Source organism: Lygodium microphyllum, chromosome 23, assembly GCF_053477565.2.
Source record: "Lygodium microphyllum isolate KBCC chromosome 23, Lygodium_microphyllum_v1.1.10, whole genome shotgun sequence".
Classification (NCBI taxonomy): Eukaryota; Viridiplantae; Streptophyta; class Polypodiopsida; order Schizaeales; family Lygodiaceae; genus Lygodium; species Lygodium microphyllum.
The window spans coordinates 76,047,714-76,065,656 of NC_141157.1; the positions used below are offsets into that span (position 1 = coordinate 76,047,714).

The 17,943-nt window shown below is 44.0% G+C and overlaps 1 protein-coding gene across 1 annotated transcript in view; it reads left to right on the forward strand.

Moving 5' to 3' along the window:
- LOC148016352 (Zn-dependent exopeptidases superfamily protein) overlaps positions 1 to 17,943 on the forward strand; it is a 95,273-nt gene that overhangs the window by 67,487 nt on the left and 9,843 nt on the right. The window contains exons 6-10 of the mRNA XM_087664470.1: positions 13,209 to 13,286; positions 13,375 to 13,443; positions 13,535 to 13,608; positions 13,809 to 13,938; positions 14,079 to 14,150. Of these exons, the coding sequence (XP_087520596.1) occupies positions 13,209 to 13,286; positions 13,375 to 13,443; positions 13,535 to 13,608; positions 13,809 to 13,938; positions 14,079 to 14,150 (423 nt within the window). The remainder of the gene's footprint in view (positions 1 to 13,208; positions 13,287 to 13,374; positions 13,444 to 13,534; positions 13,609 to 13,808; positions 13,939 to 14,078; positions 14,151 to 17,943) is intronic.

Sequence of the window (17,943 nt, forward strand, 5' to 3'; positions counted from 1 at the left end):
GATGCATGTAGAGCTCGAAAGAACTTATGAGTCTGACAAGCACTATCTTGCAAATTCTCAGTCAAATTTTGCAATTTGGCCTGCTAATAAGATTTCAATTGAAACTCTTTAATAAGATCAGCCAAACGCATAGCCAGTGGCAACAGAAATTCATCATCTGGAGTCTCCACCAGTAGAGAACGAACCAAAGCCAGTAAATCCTCCGCTACTTGTCGACGCCGCCGACAAAGAGAGGCATGATGGATCCCATACTGCTAAACAACCCGCTGCACATTAGAGAGCAATGCTTCTTTTGAATCGCCCCCCCCCCCCCCCCCCCCCCCCCCCCCCCCCTCTCTCTCTCCTCTAGCCTCAGAATATTGATTCTAAAAATTAATTTAATAATTTTATGGCTTAGATAAATAATTTGACTAGCCAACTATTCCAAAACTCAACCTCAGGAGAGAAGCCACTAGCTCTGTGTCTCCATGTTGATAAGAACGCGAAGGTGTAGCCACAAAGTTATGGATGAAACATCCAAGGCCCTGACCTAGGTAGAACATGTAGATCCTAGGTATCAATAGGCAAGATGACAGCTCGATGTCAACTACCCCATCCAAGGGAAGATGAAGAATGCAAAGGATTTTCGCCAAGGTTTATGTAGAACTGTACAATGAGTAGGGACCTCCTCTGAAATTGAAGGAAGTAGATTCCCTTTGAAGATGAAGAAAAAGGTTCCTCTTAGAACCCAAAGGAGTTGGATAGCCTTTGTCTCTCGGTGGAGCGCACTACCAAAAAGGTGGAATCTAACAGCCTTTGTCTCTCGATGGGGCGGAACGCAAAGCTACAGACCATGGAAGCTAGTGGACTCTAGAGTACTTGGGGAAAATGTCCATAGTGCATTGCAATGGTCTCTAGGTGACTCATCCCCTTGTGGTCTTAGAGATTCCTTTTGCTTGCAAGTGCCTAGTGCACGCCATACGCATCTTATTGCCCTAAGCATAAAACTTTGATAGTCAATGTAGAATGATCTTTGTTGCCTAGAATGGCGAGGTTGCACAAGGAGTGTCGGGAGTAGATGCGTATACTGCAGTGGGGTAGGGAGCAAATGTCAATGATAACAACTTGTAGTAGAATCACTGTTCTTGTTGCAATAGGAGCACCTAGTGGTCCGTGCTTCCATCTTTGGAGAAGCCATAACGTCAATGTGGCAAACGTATAAAAGGGGGGTTGGTGGGAGAAGAAGATAATGGCATCCCTTGATGGCGCAACAAAAATAAACAGGAATTTGAAAGTGTTGCCAATCCTACACCTTTCTTGATCTTCTTTGATAAAGAGGTTTTTTTGTGAGAGTACACAATGGAGGAAGGAACTTGAACACACACACACACACACAGAATCTACAAGAGAAGAAGAAAAGAAACCTACACTGAACAAGGAATAAATATTGGATACAGAAGGAGGACTAATCAATCCTTGAACGCAACGCACAGTGTGAGTGTGGGCACCAATATAGGGTGATGATGATGTTAGCACTGGAGACGGAGAAAGATGATAGAGTTGGAGTGTGCACGTGCCAAGGAAGGAGGGAAGATGATAATCTAAGTGAGTGCCAAGTGGGTAATGGCTATAAATAGCCAAAAATCCCAAAAATTGGTTGACTTGAAATTTGGGGCCAAAAATATGGTTGACCAGTATTTAATGCTAGTAAAAATGCCAAAAATACTCATAAAAATCTCGGAAAGGGTGGGCAATGTCCAGTAGGTGAGGCAAGCTAAAGAATGCAGAAACTGCTCGGGGGAATGGACATAAAATCCCGATTGGAGAAGAAAATGCACGGAAATGCAATAAACTAAGTGCTCAAGAATGAGCTACCTCCTTTGTTAAAACAAGTGATAGATAGGTCAGAGCTCCTAAAGTCCTCGTCTCTACAGGTGGGAAATGACAAGGCATGATAAACTTGACTGCTAATACCCCCTCTAAGATTGTGGATGTAGCGAAAGGCCAAACAAGAATTGGATCCTAGGGTGGCAAGAGGAATGCCAATGTCGATGAAGTCCATCAATGAAGACTGCTAATGAAGAAGCTCCTCACGATCCTGGGAAGCCCCCTCTGAAACACTTGGGGCCATAGCTGTATCACCGAGATCGTCCCCCTCTAAAAGGGATGGGGGGTATGAGGGAACCACCAGAGGAGAGGGTGGGGGATAGGAAGGAACCTATAGAAAAGAGGGTGCACAAGGAGGAATGGGTGTAGCAATAGACAACTACCTCGGAGGACCCTGCATAAGAGAAGGGGAATGGAGCTTGTAAAGCCCGTTCTCCTGCCAACCTGTCGCGAGATTCACCCTTGTAGTAGAATCCTCAATACAAACGGCCTGTTCGGTTAAGACAACTTGGGTACCAAGCCTGGTGAGGCCATAAACTAAGAGGAGTGGAGAGCCCAAGTTCGGAACATAAAGGGCCTGTGAGAGGGAACTTGATGTGCAGTCGTGAAAATAAAGGCAAAGTGCCAACTCCACAAATAGGCACCGATACAATGTCACCAACAGCGAGACTGAACCCTTAGAAGGGCATAGATCTTGCAACAAATCACCTAATGGAGGCATATGACTAGAAGCTCAACTATCAACTAGCCAAGGCCTCTCAAAATATGAGGCAACCACTGAAGAAGGTTCCTCCAAGTCAACAATACGAAGGAACATTGACTCATGGGTAATTGCTGGAGTAGAGGTAGAAGACTCGGATGTGTTAGCTCCATCCTTTGCTCTTGGATGAAGGTGAGGGTACTTCTTCCAATATTTCTCCTCTGGATGTATCCCCTTCCTATAGTATAGGCATTTAGGCTTCTTTGAGTTGGAGTCAGAACCTGAAGAACTCTCTTGTCTTTTAGCCTTTGACTTTCCTTTCTTCTTCGTCCCCCCTCTCGAATGTGCAACAAAAGCTTTGGTGGAGGTGGATCCCACTAGCTACCTCTTTGGCGCGCTCATCATGCTCCAAAATAAGCGGGGCAAGCTCCTCCCATAGAAGCTTCTCACGGGTCCTTGATGTAAGAAGGTTGGTGTAGAAGACATCAAATTGGGGAGATGGTAGTTGAGTCAAAAGAACCATGGCCATATCCTCAGAAGAGATCATCTTGCCAAGGGATGCAAGCTCATCCCTCACGTCCAACCTGTTGATATGATCCTTCATAGAAAAAGAATCATCAACATCAAGCATTCGTAATTTCTTCTCAAGAGTAATCCGATGGGCAAATGTCTTTTGATTTTACAAAGAAGTAAGCTTTGTCCACACTTCCGGTGCTTCGCGTAACTTATGCACTAGGATAGAAGCTTGTAAGCTCATAAAGAGAAAAGATCGAGCTGTTGAGTTGAGCTGATCCCATAAGGCCGCACGATCCATCGATGATCCAACAGTGGGATCCTCCACTGGATGGAGAATAGAGTGGGTAACAAACTCCCAAAGATCGAAGGTATCAAGGATATACTCCCACTGGATGGAGAATAGAGTGGGTAACAAACTCCCAAAGATCGAAGGTATCAAGGATATACTTCACCTTACATTACCAAAGCAAGTAGTTGGAACTATCAAGTAGTCTTCTTTGGGCAACGAAGTACAGACACCTATATATGCCATGGAAGGCATATGAAGGCCAGTAGAACGGGCCTTCTGTGAAATATGGAGAGAACGGGGAGGATAGCATAGTTGCCTCTGTACGACGTACAATACTGTCCGTATGGTACGATTCGTACGGTAATGTACGGTACGTATCCGTACGAATTCGTACATGATTTTGGGCCTATTTGGGCCACCTGGTTTGCGCGTCCTGGATCCCACGTCCCGCGTTTCATGCGCCCTCGCCTTTACTCCTGCACGTTCCGCTTGCTTGCGTGGCACTTTTTGGGGGGGGGGGGGGGGGGGGGGGAGTGGGAAGCCTTGGATACCTTATCCCACCCCCTTTTCCAGCCATGCACTCCCTCCCTTCCCGCCCCCCCCCCCCCCCCCCCCTTCCCCCAACCCTCTTTGGATTCCTTCTAGCTGGAAGCCCTCTCTTTGACCATTGACCCTCTTTGATTGTTTGAACTTTGACCCTTCTCTCATCTACAAAAGGTGCTCCTCATTTTCAAATCTCACCTCCCATCCCCTCTTTCCCGCACCCTATCGAAGCATTTGCCATTCTTAAATCTCATCTCCCATCCCCTCAATCCCACACCCTATCAAAGCATTTGCCATTGTCATCTCCCATTCCATCCCCTCTCTCTCACTCTTGCTATTTCAACTTTAACCCAACCCTGGGGCCTCTCGAGCCTTCCTCCCTTTCAACTTTCAAGACTCAAGTTTAAAGAGTCGAGACTCAGGCATCTCTCTCTCTCTCTCTCTCTCTCTCTCTCTCTCTCTCTCTCTCTCTCTGTGGCCTCTTTATCCGTCATCGGCACCATGACTTGTGAGAAGCAAGAGGCCTTCAATTTGCATGCGATCCATGTGGAGAGGGGTACAAAGAAGTCCAACTCCCACCATTGGACATGCAAGTATTGCGGGAAGTGCTATATAAGTGGTGCAACTCGGCTTCTCCAACATCTTTCCAAGTCGGGGAGGCAAGTTGCTCCATGCAAGGAGATCCCTCCAAACATTGTGGAGGAGATTCTCGCCAAGATGAGAGGGGGATCCACAAGAGGAGGAGGAAGTGGTTTATCGGCACCAACTCCTATACCTATTAATGAGGAAGCATCCAATGTGGGCATATCTTCAACCGATGCGGGAGAGACCTCTACCATTGGGGTGGGGGCTCCACATTCGCATCCGGCTCCAGTAAAAGACAAAGAGTGGAGGCTCATGCAGTGCCGGAGAGACAATTCTCTCTCTCTCAAGCTCCCAGTCATGTACGTGGATCTGTTGCCTTTCTTAGAGAAAGGCAACGACTTGTGGACATTGAAATTGTACGCACGGTGATTGAGTGTAATCTTGCATTCAATGTCCTAAAGCAAGAGCAATGGAAGATGGTAAAAGCCATTGCCAATGTGGGTCTATATGAAGGATGGACCGGTGTTACATACAATGACATGAAGACGAAAAAGATTGATGAATAGAAGTAGAGGATTGATAGAGCCCTTGATCCTATTCGGGCCGCATGGATAAAATATGGTTGCTCCAATCTCACGGACGGATGGAGTGATCATAAGAAACAGGGCATTATCAACATACTCGTCTCATGTCCACTCAGCACTTACTTTTTGCGGGCCATAGATACCGACAAGAGGGGGAGAAAAACGGCGGGGGCATTTATCTACCACCACATTCGACAAGCTATCATTGAGGTATACATTGCAATTTGCCTTTTAAATTTGTTTCACTTTCTTTCATTATGATAAAATCATGATTCATAATTGAAATTTGATTTATTCATAACTATCTATCTCCCTATTCTAATAATTAATTTCTCTCTAGTATCTATGATCTATCTTGATTCTCTCTTTCCCCGCGGGCCGCAAGGCCCCCAACCCCCAGGCCCCATCTCTCTTTATTCTTGAATCTTGAAAGTTGAAACTTGAAACTTGAAACTTGAAAGGCTCAAGTTTCAACTCTCTCTAGACTCTTTCTCTCTCTAACCTCCAATTTTCAAGTATTGTTAGTAATAAGTATACTTGTAATTTGTAAATTGTGGTTGTACTATGTAGGTGGGCCCCTCAAATCTGGTGCAAGTTGTTATCGATAATGCATCGAATTGTCGGCGTATGGGCCATTTGCTTGAGACCAAGTTCCCTACGATTGTGTGGACTCCATGTGCAAGTCATTGTTTCGACTTGCTCATGGAGGACATTGGGAAGCTCAAGTGGGTGAAGAGGGTGGTTCGTAAAGCTACATCAATTATCACATTCTTCATGATAAAGGTAAAGGTGCTTGTGATGTATCATGAGCATAGCACACTGGAGTTGAAGAAGCCTTCTTCAACTCGCTTTGCTTACATGTGGTTATTACTGGAGTGCCTTTATGAGGTGTGGTCCAGATAGTGGTGACTCTATGGAATGAGTGAGACGAGCATGAGATAGAAGAGGCCAAAGCCATACAACGCTTGTGCCTTAATGAGCAGTTTTGGCAAAAACTCCATACCGTTGTCATTGTCATGACTCCCTTTTATAAGGTGTTACGTATGAGTGATTGCAAGGTGTCCACCATGGGCCTTCTCGTTCACCTCTTTAGAACGGCATTGGCGAAGGCACGTACTTGTACAGTGATCACACAGTGTGCACATGTTTTAGAGATAACAGAGGGGAGATGGGCGTGGATGTATAAGCCCATCCATGGTTTTGCTGCATTGGTACATACGGCCTATAAGTCACCGGCGGTCATGGATGATAGAGAGTTCCGTTCGGACCAGCTTGCTTATTTGACTCGTGTGGTCCCTATGGACGACCACAATGCAGTGCTGGATGAGCTAGAATGCTATACAAATCAGAGAGGGCATGTGGCTTTTGCTTCTCCCACTTGTTGGAGGAGAGAGTCACTTGTAAAGCCGTTATTTTGGTGGCAAAACTTTGGAGACCCTTCAGCCCTTAGCCATGAGGGTCCTTGCCCAAGATTGCTCTTCGGGTGCATGTGAGAGAAACTGGAGTGCCTATTCTCTCATTCACACAAAGATTCGCAATCGACTTAGCACACGACAGTTAGAGCGGCTAGTCTATTGCCACACTAACTTATGCACGATGAGGGCTATGATGAGTATGGGTAGTCCGAAGCAGGTAAACACTTAACCATAACATTTAAAATTTGTTGTTTTAACTTTTAAACTTTGAACTTTGAAGTTTATACTTTACAATTTAGACTTGAGCATTTACAATGATCAATCTTACGTATATCATTGCATTGTGTAGGTGAATGTTGATACATTCAAGTTGATAGGCAGCACTCTTCTGAGTATACATAAGGAGGTGGACGAGGAGGAGACAATTTTTGCAGAGCTCTATAGAGAGCTTATAGCAGCAGATACTCATGACACTCGCACTCAGCGTGCTCGCGAGCGAGGAGTTCGAGTATGTGGTAGCAGGGGCATGGTCATTTGACGCCCTCCATCATCGAGGAGGGGTAGCTTGAGTGGCTTGCTGACATATGTAAGGTGGGGCTCTAGTAGCTCACATCCTGTACCTCATGATGATATTCCTATCTAAAGATGACATACCAACGAGACAATAGGGGTTTGTGGGGAGGAACATGGAGTGAACTCGACAAACATAGAGAAGAGAAGAGAAGAGAGAAGAAACTCTGATGAATGGAATGATGAAGATTTGAATTATGGAGTGAATGTGATACAAGGGAACAAGGGTGCCGTAGCACAAGAAAAATGATGAAGACAGCCACGAACCACGAACCGTAATGTCCTCCTAAAGGGGTGTGAGGGCAGTGGAGAGGTTGGAAAGAAGATGTGATGGACTGAATGAATCAGAGAATGGCCTATAAATGGGCAGAATCAGTCTAGGATGGCGCTCCTTTTTGGGGCTGCAAACCCTAAACGCAAAACGCAAAAATGCAAATTGCGGGTGAAGGGTGAAGGATTTCCCAACACCCCCTCTCAGGCCCAAAAAGAGGAACGAGAAGAGTGAGTTGGAGATGCAATGCTACATGCTGAAGAATGCTCATGTAGCAACAGGTGCCACTTGGACAGTGTCCCTCGTGGGAAAATTGTTTACTTGCCCAAGCGCCCCTAGTACAAAGATGATGAAAACATGCAATGCATAGAAGGAATGTTGGACTTTGTGTGGTGTCGAGAACCATAAGGATATGCCCGTACTCGATCTCGGGAGGTGGCTTCATGCTGACCAAGGGACGAAGAAGATCCACCCTGTAATCTGAGAATACCACCTGAAAGGAGACCTTTGAAGATTGTGAGGAGACTGGATGAGCTGTAGAACCCGAAACTCAACCTTGGGAGAGAAGCCACTCGCTCCGTGACTCCACGGTGAAAGGAATACGAAGGCCTAGCCACGAAGCTGCTGTTGAAGACCCAAGGGCCCCAATCTAGGTAGATCCTCTAGATCTTGGGTATGAGTAGAGGAAATGATTGCTCAAAGGAGAGCCACTCCTCGAAAGTGAAAGGTGGTGATGTGTGGAGAACTTCATGGCACATAGGGTCCCTCTCTAAATCTGAAGGAGTAGAAGTAGGAGCCCTCTGTGAAGCCGAAGAAGAACTAGAAGCCCTCTCTGAGGGCGAAGTAAGAAAATCCCCCTCTGAATCCCAGTCCTAGAGAGAAAGGGAATCCAACCACTCACGGCTCATGGACTGCGAAGCATCTGATGATGAAGGAAGTGCCACCAGTTGTGCCGAAGAAGGTATCTGGTACTCGGAAAAAGAAGCCGAAAAGCACCCAGAAGTGGCCTCTCGAACCTGAGTGGAAGAGGGTGGGGAAGAAGGGGGCTCAGGATGAGCCAAGGGTGGGGAACAGTTGCGAGCTCTCAGAAGAGTGGACTGTGGAGGAGATGTGGGCTGGGGAAGCCACTGTACCCGAAAGTGGGTGGGGAAAACCTCCGCGCAGTGGGGTGGTCTCTAGGAGGGCTTATCGCCTCGTAAGGTTTTAGAGCCTCCGTGTGCTCGAAAGGACTTAGTGCGCATCAGATGCGGCTTATTGCCTTGAGCAAAATACGTTGATAGCTGAAGCAGAATGATTTCTATGGCCCAAAAATGAGAGGTGGCACAAGGAGTGCTTGGTGGAAGACGCATATACTCCGGAGGGGTGGAGAGCAAAGGTCGATGTCGACAGTCTTCGGTGGGATGACTGTTCGTGCCGCAGTAGTAGCACTTAGTAGAAGGGTAATCTGTCGGTGGAGACGCCATGGTACCGATGTGGCAAATCGGAGAAGGGAGGGTGGGAGGGAGAATAAGAATATCTCCCAATGTGCAACGGAAATGATAGAGAAATCAAATGTTGATGCCGAACCCGCCACCAGGCTTTGCCTTTTTTGATGAGGAGGAGAGAGAAAGACTAAAAATGCAAGTTACAGGAGAGAGAAAGACTGAAATTTGCAAAAACGAGATTATTTTCTGAATGGAGAGTGATCAGCAACAGTCGGTCGGTCTGCTGTAAACAATTGCAAATTGCAGGTGGAAGGTTGGAAACAGGCGCCAGACTATAGATGACAACAAGGGACAGCTGAGACTACGATGTCCTCCGTGAAAGAGGTGTAGTCAGCAAGCTGAAAACACATGAAACTTGCAAAAACGAGACTTTGATGCAGCGGAAGAAGAAGAGAAGTGGATGCCGAACCCGCCACCAGTCTTTGCCTTCATTGGAGTGGAGGATCTTTGCTGATGTTTGAGCAGATCCAGCTCTGATACCATGTCAAAAGATGACGTACCAGTGAGACAGTAGGGTTTGTGGGGAGGAACATGGAATGAACTCGGCAAACATGGAGAAGAAAAGAGAAGAGAGAAGAAACTTTGATGAATGGAATGATGAAGATCTGAATCATGGAGTGAATGTGATACAAGGGAACAAGGGTGCCGTAGCGCAAGGAAAATGATGAAGACAGTCACGAACCATGAACCACAATGTCCTCCTGAAGGGGTGTGAGGGCAGTGGAGAGGTTGGAGAGAAGAAGTGACGGACTGAATGAATCAGCCGTAAGGAATGAATGAGAGAGCCGCCTATAAATAGGCAGAGTTAGTCTAGGATGGCACCCCTTTTTGGGACTGCAAACCCTAAACGCAAAATGAGGAAACATAAAAACGCAAACTACGAGTGAAGGGTGAAGGATTTCTCAACAATCCCCCCCCTTTGCCTACACACACCACCACCTAGGGAGCCATCATTTGATGATGATGGTAACCTCATTAGTGAGGATGAGCATGAATGTGTCTCATCATCAGATGCCGAGGAGTCATCTTTAGACTCTCTTGATGAGCACTCAGATGGTTCTGATGATGATGATGATGATAGTGATGCCTCATCATAGATTCATATAACATAGGTCTCCTTTTTTTTTTGTATCAGATATACTAGACTGTAGTTGTATCAAATGTTTTGCGCAGCCCAAGTGACCGTGATGGTCACCCTCATGTATTCATCTTATTCTGTAATGAAATGGCTATTTCCACTTTAAACATGTATTCTATGATCTATCATTTAATGATTTATGGTTTTTGTTATTTAAAAAATCAACATAATTTTTTTTCATACTAATATCGTACCGTACCTTATAAAATCATAAGGTACCATTTAGTATTGTATTTTATCGTACCGTATGAAGTGAACAATGCATAGTGGCGATGCAATGTCCTGCGATAAAAATGTTAGGTAGAGTGCAAAACGTGAGCAAGAGTAGAGAGTGAGAGTCAGAGTCAGAGAGAGAAAGATGTACGATGTTCTTGGGTACAATTTTTTTGTGTGTACCTCTTTAGGTTTTAGATAGATATATATGAAAGTACAAATGTGCTAAGGGTGTGTTCACACCCGTGTGCATATAAAAGGCACGATGGCCCTTTATTCCCAACATCGTATCGTATCGTACCTTTCATACCTGACAACTATGGAGGAGAGGGATCTCGATCAAACGGGCTTGGTGACCTTCGGTCGTTGCGTGAACTTGCACGAAAATCTCTTCGTCTCTTAGAGGAAGGAACAAAGATCTCATCCTTTGAGTCAACAGAGAACTGGTGATACGACATCTTCATGTCCTGCAAGACACCCACAAGAAATTTGCGCTTTGGCGATAGACAGCCCCGAAACAAGAGGAAACAGCTACAGGATCACAAGGAAGTTGATGTAGAGGGTTTGCCTGGGAGAGATAGACTATCATCTGCACAATGACTATGTGCATTTGTTGAGGAGAGTTGTCGCCTAACCAAGGAACATTGTTGCCTCTAGCAAGAGAGGAAGTGGGCAGCAAAAAGCTACATTTTCAGCAAAACGCTGATGTGGCAAGGCCGCCTGGCAGTTTGGGGTGGTCTCCTCCACGAGAAGTCAGCTTTGTCCCTCTCTTAGACAATGATACCATGTTTTGATACCATGTGAGAGTGTGTAATGGAAGAAGAAACTCAAACATAGAGGAAGAGAGAGAGAGAGACAATTTGCAAGAAAAGAAACTTGCACTGAACAAGGAATAAATGCTGAATATAGAAGGACTGACCAGTCCCTGCATGCAACCCACAATGTCAATGAGGGTACTAGATCAAGCTGATGATGATGGCAGCACCGGAGACGGAGGAGGATGACGGAGCCAGAGTGTGCACCTGCCAAGGAAGAGGGAAGATGATAATCTGACTGACTACCAAGTGGGAAATGGCTATGAATAGCCAAAAATCCCAAAAACTGACTGACCTGAAATTTGGGGCAAAAAATATGGCTGACCAGCATTTAATCTTGGTAAAAATGTCAGAAATGCTCAGAAAAATCCCGAAAAGGGTGGACAATGTCTGGCAAGTGAGGCTGGCTGAAGAATGCAGAAACTGCTCGGGAAATGCACATAAAATCCTGACTGGAGGAGAAAATGCACTGAAATGCAATAAACCGAGTGCTCTAGAATGAGCTACCTCCCTGTCAAAACAAGTGATAGATAGGTGAGAGCTCCTAAAGTCCTCATCTGACTCAAATTGAGGCTCACAGGCAGGAGATAACAAGGCATGATAAACGTGATTGCTAACATCTTTAACTCTCTGAGCACCTCTACTCTAATACCATGTTGAAGGGCAAAATGATATGCTCTAATACCAAGCTAGAAACTGGGTGGTGCCCTACACCTTCCCTTCTTGGGAGGTCACCCATCCCAATTTCGTTCATGGTAGTGCGTGCTTACCTAGAAGATTTCCATAATTGGATAGATTAGAGGTCATCCATCACCTTAAGGTTTGGGGCTAGATGGCTAATCCAATTTGTGGGAATCTTCTAGTTAAGTGTACATTGGTGTGAACAATATTTGGGATGGGTGACCTCTCGGGAAGGGGAGGTGTAGGGCCCCCAACCCAATTTCTAACTATTGTGATAGGCTCCGTTGCAATCTCAGCACTTTTAACACCGAAGGCTCCGTTTGACAGATTTTTGCACTCTCTCCGCCTTAGAGTCTTCATCCACATCCCCAACTATTGAGTGACATTGATTTGTTGTGTTTGGGATCCTTCTTGGGTACAACAGACTCTTGGACCTGTTCTCAGCATCTTTCACACATCTTTCAGCTTGCCTTTGGCCTACTCCTTGAGATAGAGGCTTGAGGCCCCATTGTATCATTCACATTTTTATACACCCTCTTTTTCATTGAGCATTCATTAGATTGTGTCTATTGTGTGTTGTGCACTCCGTGTTTCTCTGTTTATCCGAGCATTTCCTTACATGGCACCAAACTTGGATGCTTTGTGACTGATACTTGAGCCTTGTTTTGAAAAGCTCAGCATTCAAGAGCACATGGAAACACTTCTAGAGATGTCTCAACCAACCTCACTAAAGCACTCTTGATATCCCCATGGAGATCTCCTACCTGCACACGACATGACAGAAGCCATACAAGCACACCTCCAAGTCCTAGAGCCTAATAGGCTCACCCTTGAGCCTGGGAGCCAACAACATGTCTGCCATTCCAAGGGTTGATGTCCCATACCACCAGCCCACACCATCCCAGCATGTGCATGGACCTGCCTAGGGTCCATAGTCCAAGATCCATGGCTCAAAAAGTGTCGCACAGCCCTAGTTCCTATTTGACTTCTTGACCTAAACATTTCCCTAGGATGCCTCTGTAGATAAGAATTAGTAACCCCTATAAGGGGAAAGAGAGAAGATGATAGCACAACGTAGTTGTCTGCCATAGTGACTTCTCTATACTAACTACCAAACATGAATTCAGTTGCTATTCTTAAAATGTGCTTGGCAGCAAAGCGATTAGGTTCGTTAGAAAGACCCAGCTCACTTGTCAAGATTTTGCATGTATCATGTGCCACAATTGAAGTCAAGTAAGTTGGAAGATGCATGAGACATGAATATGCGTGTAGAGTCAGTGTTTGAGTATCACAGATATTCAAATTTGTATGTGGTTTTCCAATAGACGATGCCCTAGTTTTAGCTCGTGCATTTGTGTTTATGACTGCATGTTGTCCAGTCAGGGCAGTATGTTTGATTTTCAAGTATCTTTCGTGATTTAGTTCCACGCATGCATAGAGCAATATCTGATTTTTGGTTGTGTTGCCTTGACATGTTCCAGTTATTATAGCATGCTGATGATTCAGAATAAGTAGCTCACAATGTCATATCTATGCAGGGATCAGGAATATTAAGGCAGGGTTATAATTTTCCTGTGTACCTTCTTTCTGAGGATAGTGCTTCAATGATTCAAGAGGTAGACTGACATTGTGCACTTGGCTGGAGCTAGTTGATAAACTTAACTGTAAAATTGGTTCTTACCATCATATTTCTGGCTTCTAAAGGTTGCAATAGAGAATCAACAAGATTTCAAGTACCCCATCAATGTAGCTGAACTGGACATGGTGATGCAGGTAAGACTTGCGATGGCATTTAAACATTGTCTTTTCTGATGTCATGTCTAGTTTTTCTTAGATTGACTTGCATGCTGTCACTTGTTTTCAGACAACAAAGCTGGGAACTACCACTTCGGATGCATGCCTTCAAGAATGGTCCTGCTTACCATTGGGAGGTTATAGGTCAGTCTACAAATAATGAGGACAAAATTGGTTTCACTGTACATATATTTGTGTCCATCAGTCAAAGATTTAAAGTGCAGCTGAAGGCAAACCAGGGCAGAGCAGCCGATTTGAGGTTCAGATTTGGTTCTGCCCATACTCATGTGTTGGGTGTATTTTAAAAAGTGGACTCTGTCAATTCATTGCATTTGTTTATGCAGTGTTTGGTCTTCATTGCCACCTATCAACACGTCTGCGTCCTTGGAAAAACAAATCGTATTAGCAGTTGCTTCTATGGATGCTGCCTCCTTTTTTAGGGACAAGACTATAGGAGCAGATTCTCCACTTTCTGTAAGCATCCAGAGTTACTTCAATTGTCATTTCGACTTTCTGTAGGTTTGGACTTTCTTTCTTAGAGTATCAAGAATACTTATGTGAGTTAAAATCTTGTATAGTTCTTTCATCTTAGTATCTAAACTCTAGATCTACAGGGAATGATAGCATTGCTTGTAGCTGTGGATGCACTATCAAAAATTTTCAACTCAGAAGCCTGGGAAAAACAAGTAAGTACTAGATGCTCTATGCTAAAGATATTAAAAGTCACAATTGATGGCATTTGTCATGAGATTGAAAAGTTTGTGTAGTGTTGTGATGTTTACTCTTCTTTTCAGCCTGCCAGTATTCCCTTTTATGAGAGTGTCTAAAGGAAAGAACTAACTTTGTTTAGAAAATTTGGAACATACCGAAAGAACAACAATGTAAAGTGCACTCAAAATGAGTTGCCCTCAGGAGGAGCTTGTGTCCTTGTCTGAAATGATAAATTACAAGTTATAGATGGAGATGGCAATGCCTTTTGTTCAGCTTCTAACAAAATCTAATCTAAACCACTCCTCTCGAGTCTCCATGTTCTGAAGTTATCTTGAGGTGTGTCCAAGATAACGACGGGCATTGGGTTCATCTTCCCATCCTTCAGACATGTAGGCGTGCTTGAGTGTGCAAAGCTTCTTCGCAAGTTTGAATGCCTGTCCAAGTCTTTAAAACCAACTTTAGAGAGACTAATAAAGAGATTGAGGGAGCATGCTTGCTTCAGCTATGAATCTGTTACAAGTCACAGCACTTTTGTTGCTGATTTCACAGCTTAATTACATCCCTTGGGTATTTATAACATCAATAAAACACATGAGACAAGGGTGACAAGGTGGCCTGGGAGCCCCTAGGCATATATAGATACCAAACTGGTCTTGACTCTCAGCCGAAGAATGACTCCATTGTGGGTTTTATTAATTAAATTAAGATTGCAACACACAAGCTCCTGGCATGGCATTACACAATCCCATTGGCATTTGCATGTTTTCTACTATTCACTTCTCAGCCTTAGAACAACATAAGATAGAGATGTAGGCTGCAAACATTGAGAGTTCCCGATAAACGGCCCATTATCTATAATGGTGAACCAAAGGGGAACAATATTCTGTCCTGAAAGTGCCCACCCACTGTTGACCACTGGGACATAAAACAGGACCAAGAGCAATCTGCCCCACTGTCACAGCCATTAGAAATGCTCTTCAAAACAGTTTACATACTGTAATCAAGGTTTGGAAAGTAAGCCTAGTGTTATTGGACAATCTTTGCACGTTATCCAAGGGCAAAATCAGACTGGTGCAGCAGTAGGAGACAAAGGAATAGTGAGAGGGAGAGGAGAACAGGCACTTAACTTTAGTAGACAGCAACCCCATTATTCTCTCGACAACCATTCAGCCATAGAAACACATTTTAGATATCCAAAAAGCAGGAAAAGGAAAGAAAGGACAGGTTTCTAATTTTTATTGGTTTCCTCCACCAATCAAGCTTCATACAACAATATTTATATATAACATGACATAGTAGGAATCATACTCATATGGTTGATTGAACTGGCACAGGAAATGAATAATCTCATACCGGTATGGAAAAGAACAAACATACTCAATCATTGTGAGATTAACAGATCAGGGTCCCAGATATAATAAATTTGCAACTTTTGCAATAGCATGTCTCATGCAAGGACGATGAAGTTTGAAAGATGGAATTTGAAGTTTAAGATTTATAACTCTTTGGAAAATGTGTATATCCTTGTTTTCTTAATAGATAGGGTTAGGGTCATGTATGATTAAGACCTAGGGGCTCAATCATACTCCAAGTGTGTTTGCCATATGGAAATGTATGGAAAAAAATATGATTATTATATAATGTTTCTAAAGTACATATTCTCACAAGTAAATATATTCAAATAAAGTTGGAGATCTAGGTGATTAGTCAACACCATTGGGTCCTCATGAATGCCTCCTCTACGAGTTACCAAGTAGTGTCCACGACAGTATAGGACCTTGGCTATCATCTCTCAACATAGCTGGCTGTTCTGGAGAGAGATTCATTTCAATTCATTACTGTTATCATAGAGGACTTGATATCCCTCTAGGATAATCCCATGAAGGATTCATTGGCATTAAGATCCATTGACATGGACCTGAGCAACAGTGGTGGTAGTAGGTGTATAGGATATGAGATAGCAAACACTTCCAAACATCTTCAAGGTGACAGCACTACCAGCATGGGTTGGACCACTAGCACCAGCTTCATATAATATAAGACTGTTTTGGGGCACTTAGAAAGAGCTAGAGCTATGCAAAGCTAGGAGGCCTCATCTGCAAGTCAAGTTGTGTCCACAACATTATAGGAGGAGCCAGGCCGTAGTTACAAGTTACCCAGATCAGAAACTAGCCAACTAGCAATAAATCCCACCAAAACAATGATGTGGCACAAATTGGGGCTGATGGCAATCATATGGCAGTGCAGCCTCTGACAGGGCTAGAAAATGGCTGCATACATTGTGTGAATATGACTGGCACTAACCAGGGGAAGAATTTAGAAATGCACACACAAAACTACGTGGAAATATAATTAGAGCTCCAATGTCTCTGTCAAACTCTGACGAAGCACACAACCTGGAGATGACAGACTGACAAAACAAAATGGCAGGCTACCATAAAATAGGGTCCTAAAGTTAATATAGACGAATCTAATTGTGTACTTAAAGTGGGAGAAAAGGGTGGGAATTGTGAGTGTGAAGCTCCAAACTCATAGTCGGATGAAACAAAAGGTATACAATTACCTTTTGAAGCACCTTTGATACAAAGTTTTCTCCATATCCATACTGGTACAAATTTGGGTCTTGAAGGTGACTTACAAATGGTTCTTGCAATTAGGAGGAGCAACATGGACAGGATTAGGCTCTCACAAAAACGGATTGTATGTACTTGCCTCTAAGCTTGACTGTGATGAAGACTTGAGGCTTCCGGTCCATACTGGTACAAATTTGGGTCTTGAAGGTGACTTACAAATGGTTCTTGCAATTAGGAGGAGCAACATGGACAGGATTAGGCTCTCACAAAAACGGATTGTATGTACTTGCCTCTAAGCTTGACTGTGATGAAGACTTGAGGCTTCCGGTTGTATCTCAAGTGGATTGTCTTCCCTCGATTGAGAGGTGATCAATCTTGTTAACTGAGTGCCTCAACTAAGAGGCACCTTGTGAAGGAATATGAAAAAAATAAGAGTTGGGCTTTGGTGAATGATTCCTAGAAGAAAATTAAATAGAAGATGATGATGGGAGTGTTGTTGTCTACATCAAGACCATAATGCCTCAATAGGACCTCCATTCAAGGAGTGGTGGTAGAATACACAAGAGGATCCCAAGATGGAGTGACCTTAGCCATTATTAGTCAATGTGTGATTGATAATGTAGTTAAGAGCAAACCAAGCAATCCACGGTAGCCAGAGGATACTCTTCATAGAGCACTGGCTTTGATACCATGTGAAGATATGCTAGGGTTTGCAAAAAAAAAAAGTGTACAACCACAACTAAAACATATTGAACAAAGAGACTAATGCAAAAACCAAACTAAAGCATTAAGATAAATTGAATGAATGAGGCCTGTTAAATCATGAATAAATAAGTGAATGAATGTACATACACAATGCTCAAGGGTAGAGTAGGCTGACAGCTGATGTGACTGGAGGGAGTGGGTTGGGGAAGGTGTTTGAGTGTGTCATACATCCACTAGAGACAAATCCAGAGTGCAGTTACCGCCAATTTGAGCAGAGGCCGATGAAGAAAAGTGCTGAAAATGCAAAAATGACCTGCTATAGATGAAAACACAAATCAAGCTGATGTAGAAAACTCAAAATGCAGCAGTTGGCAGCTTGGATGATGATGTGGCAGTTAGGGCGGCATGATTAGCAGTCTCTCAGAGCAGTCTACCAGCTAGGCGATAATGAGTAGTGGCTGGAAATGGCAGATGTGGCTTTATTTAATGA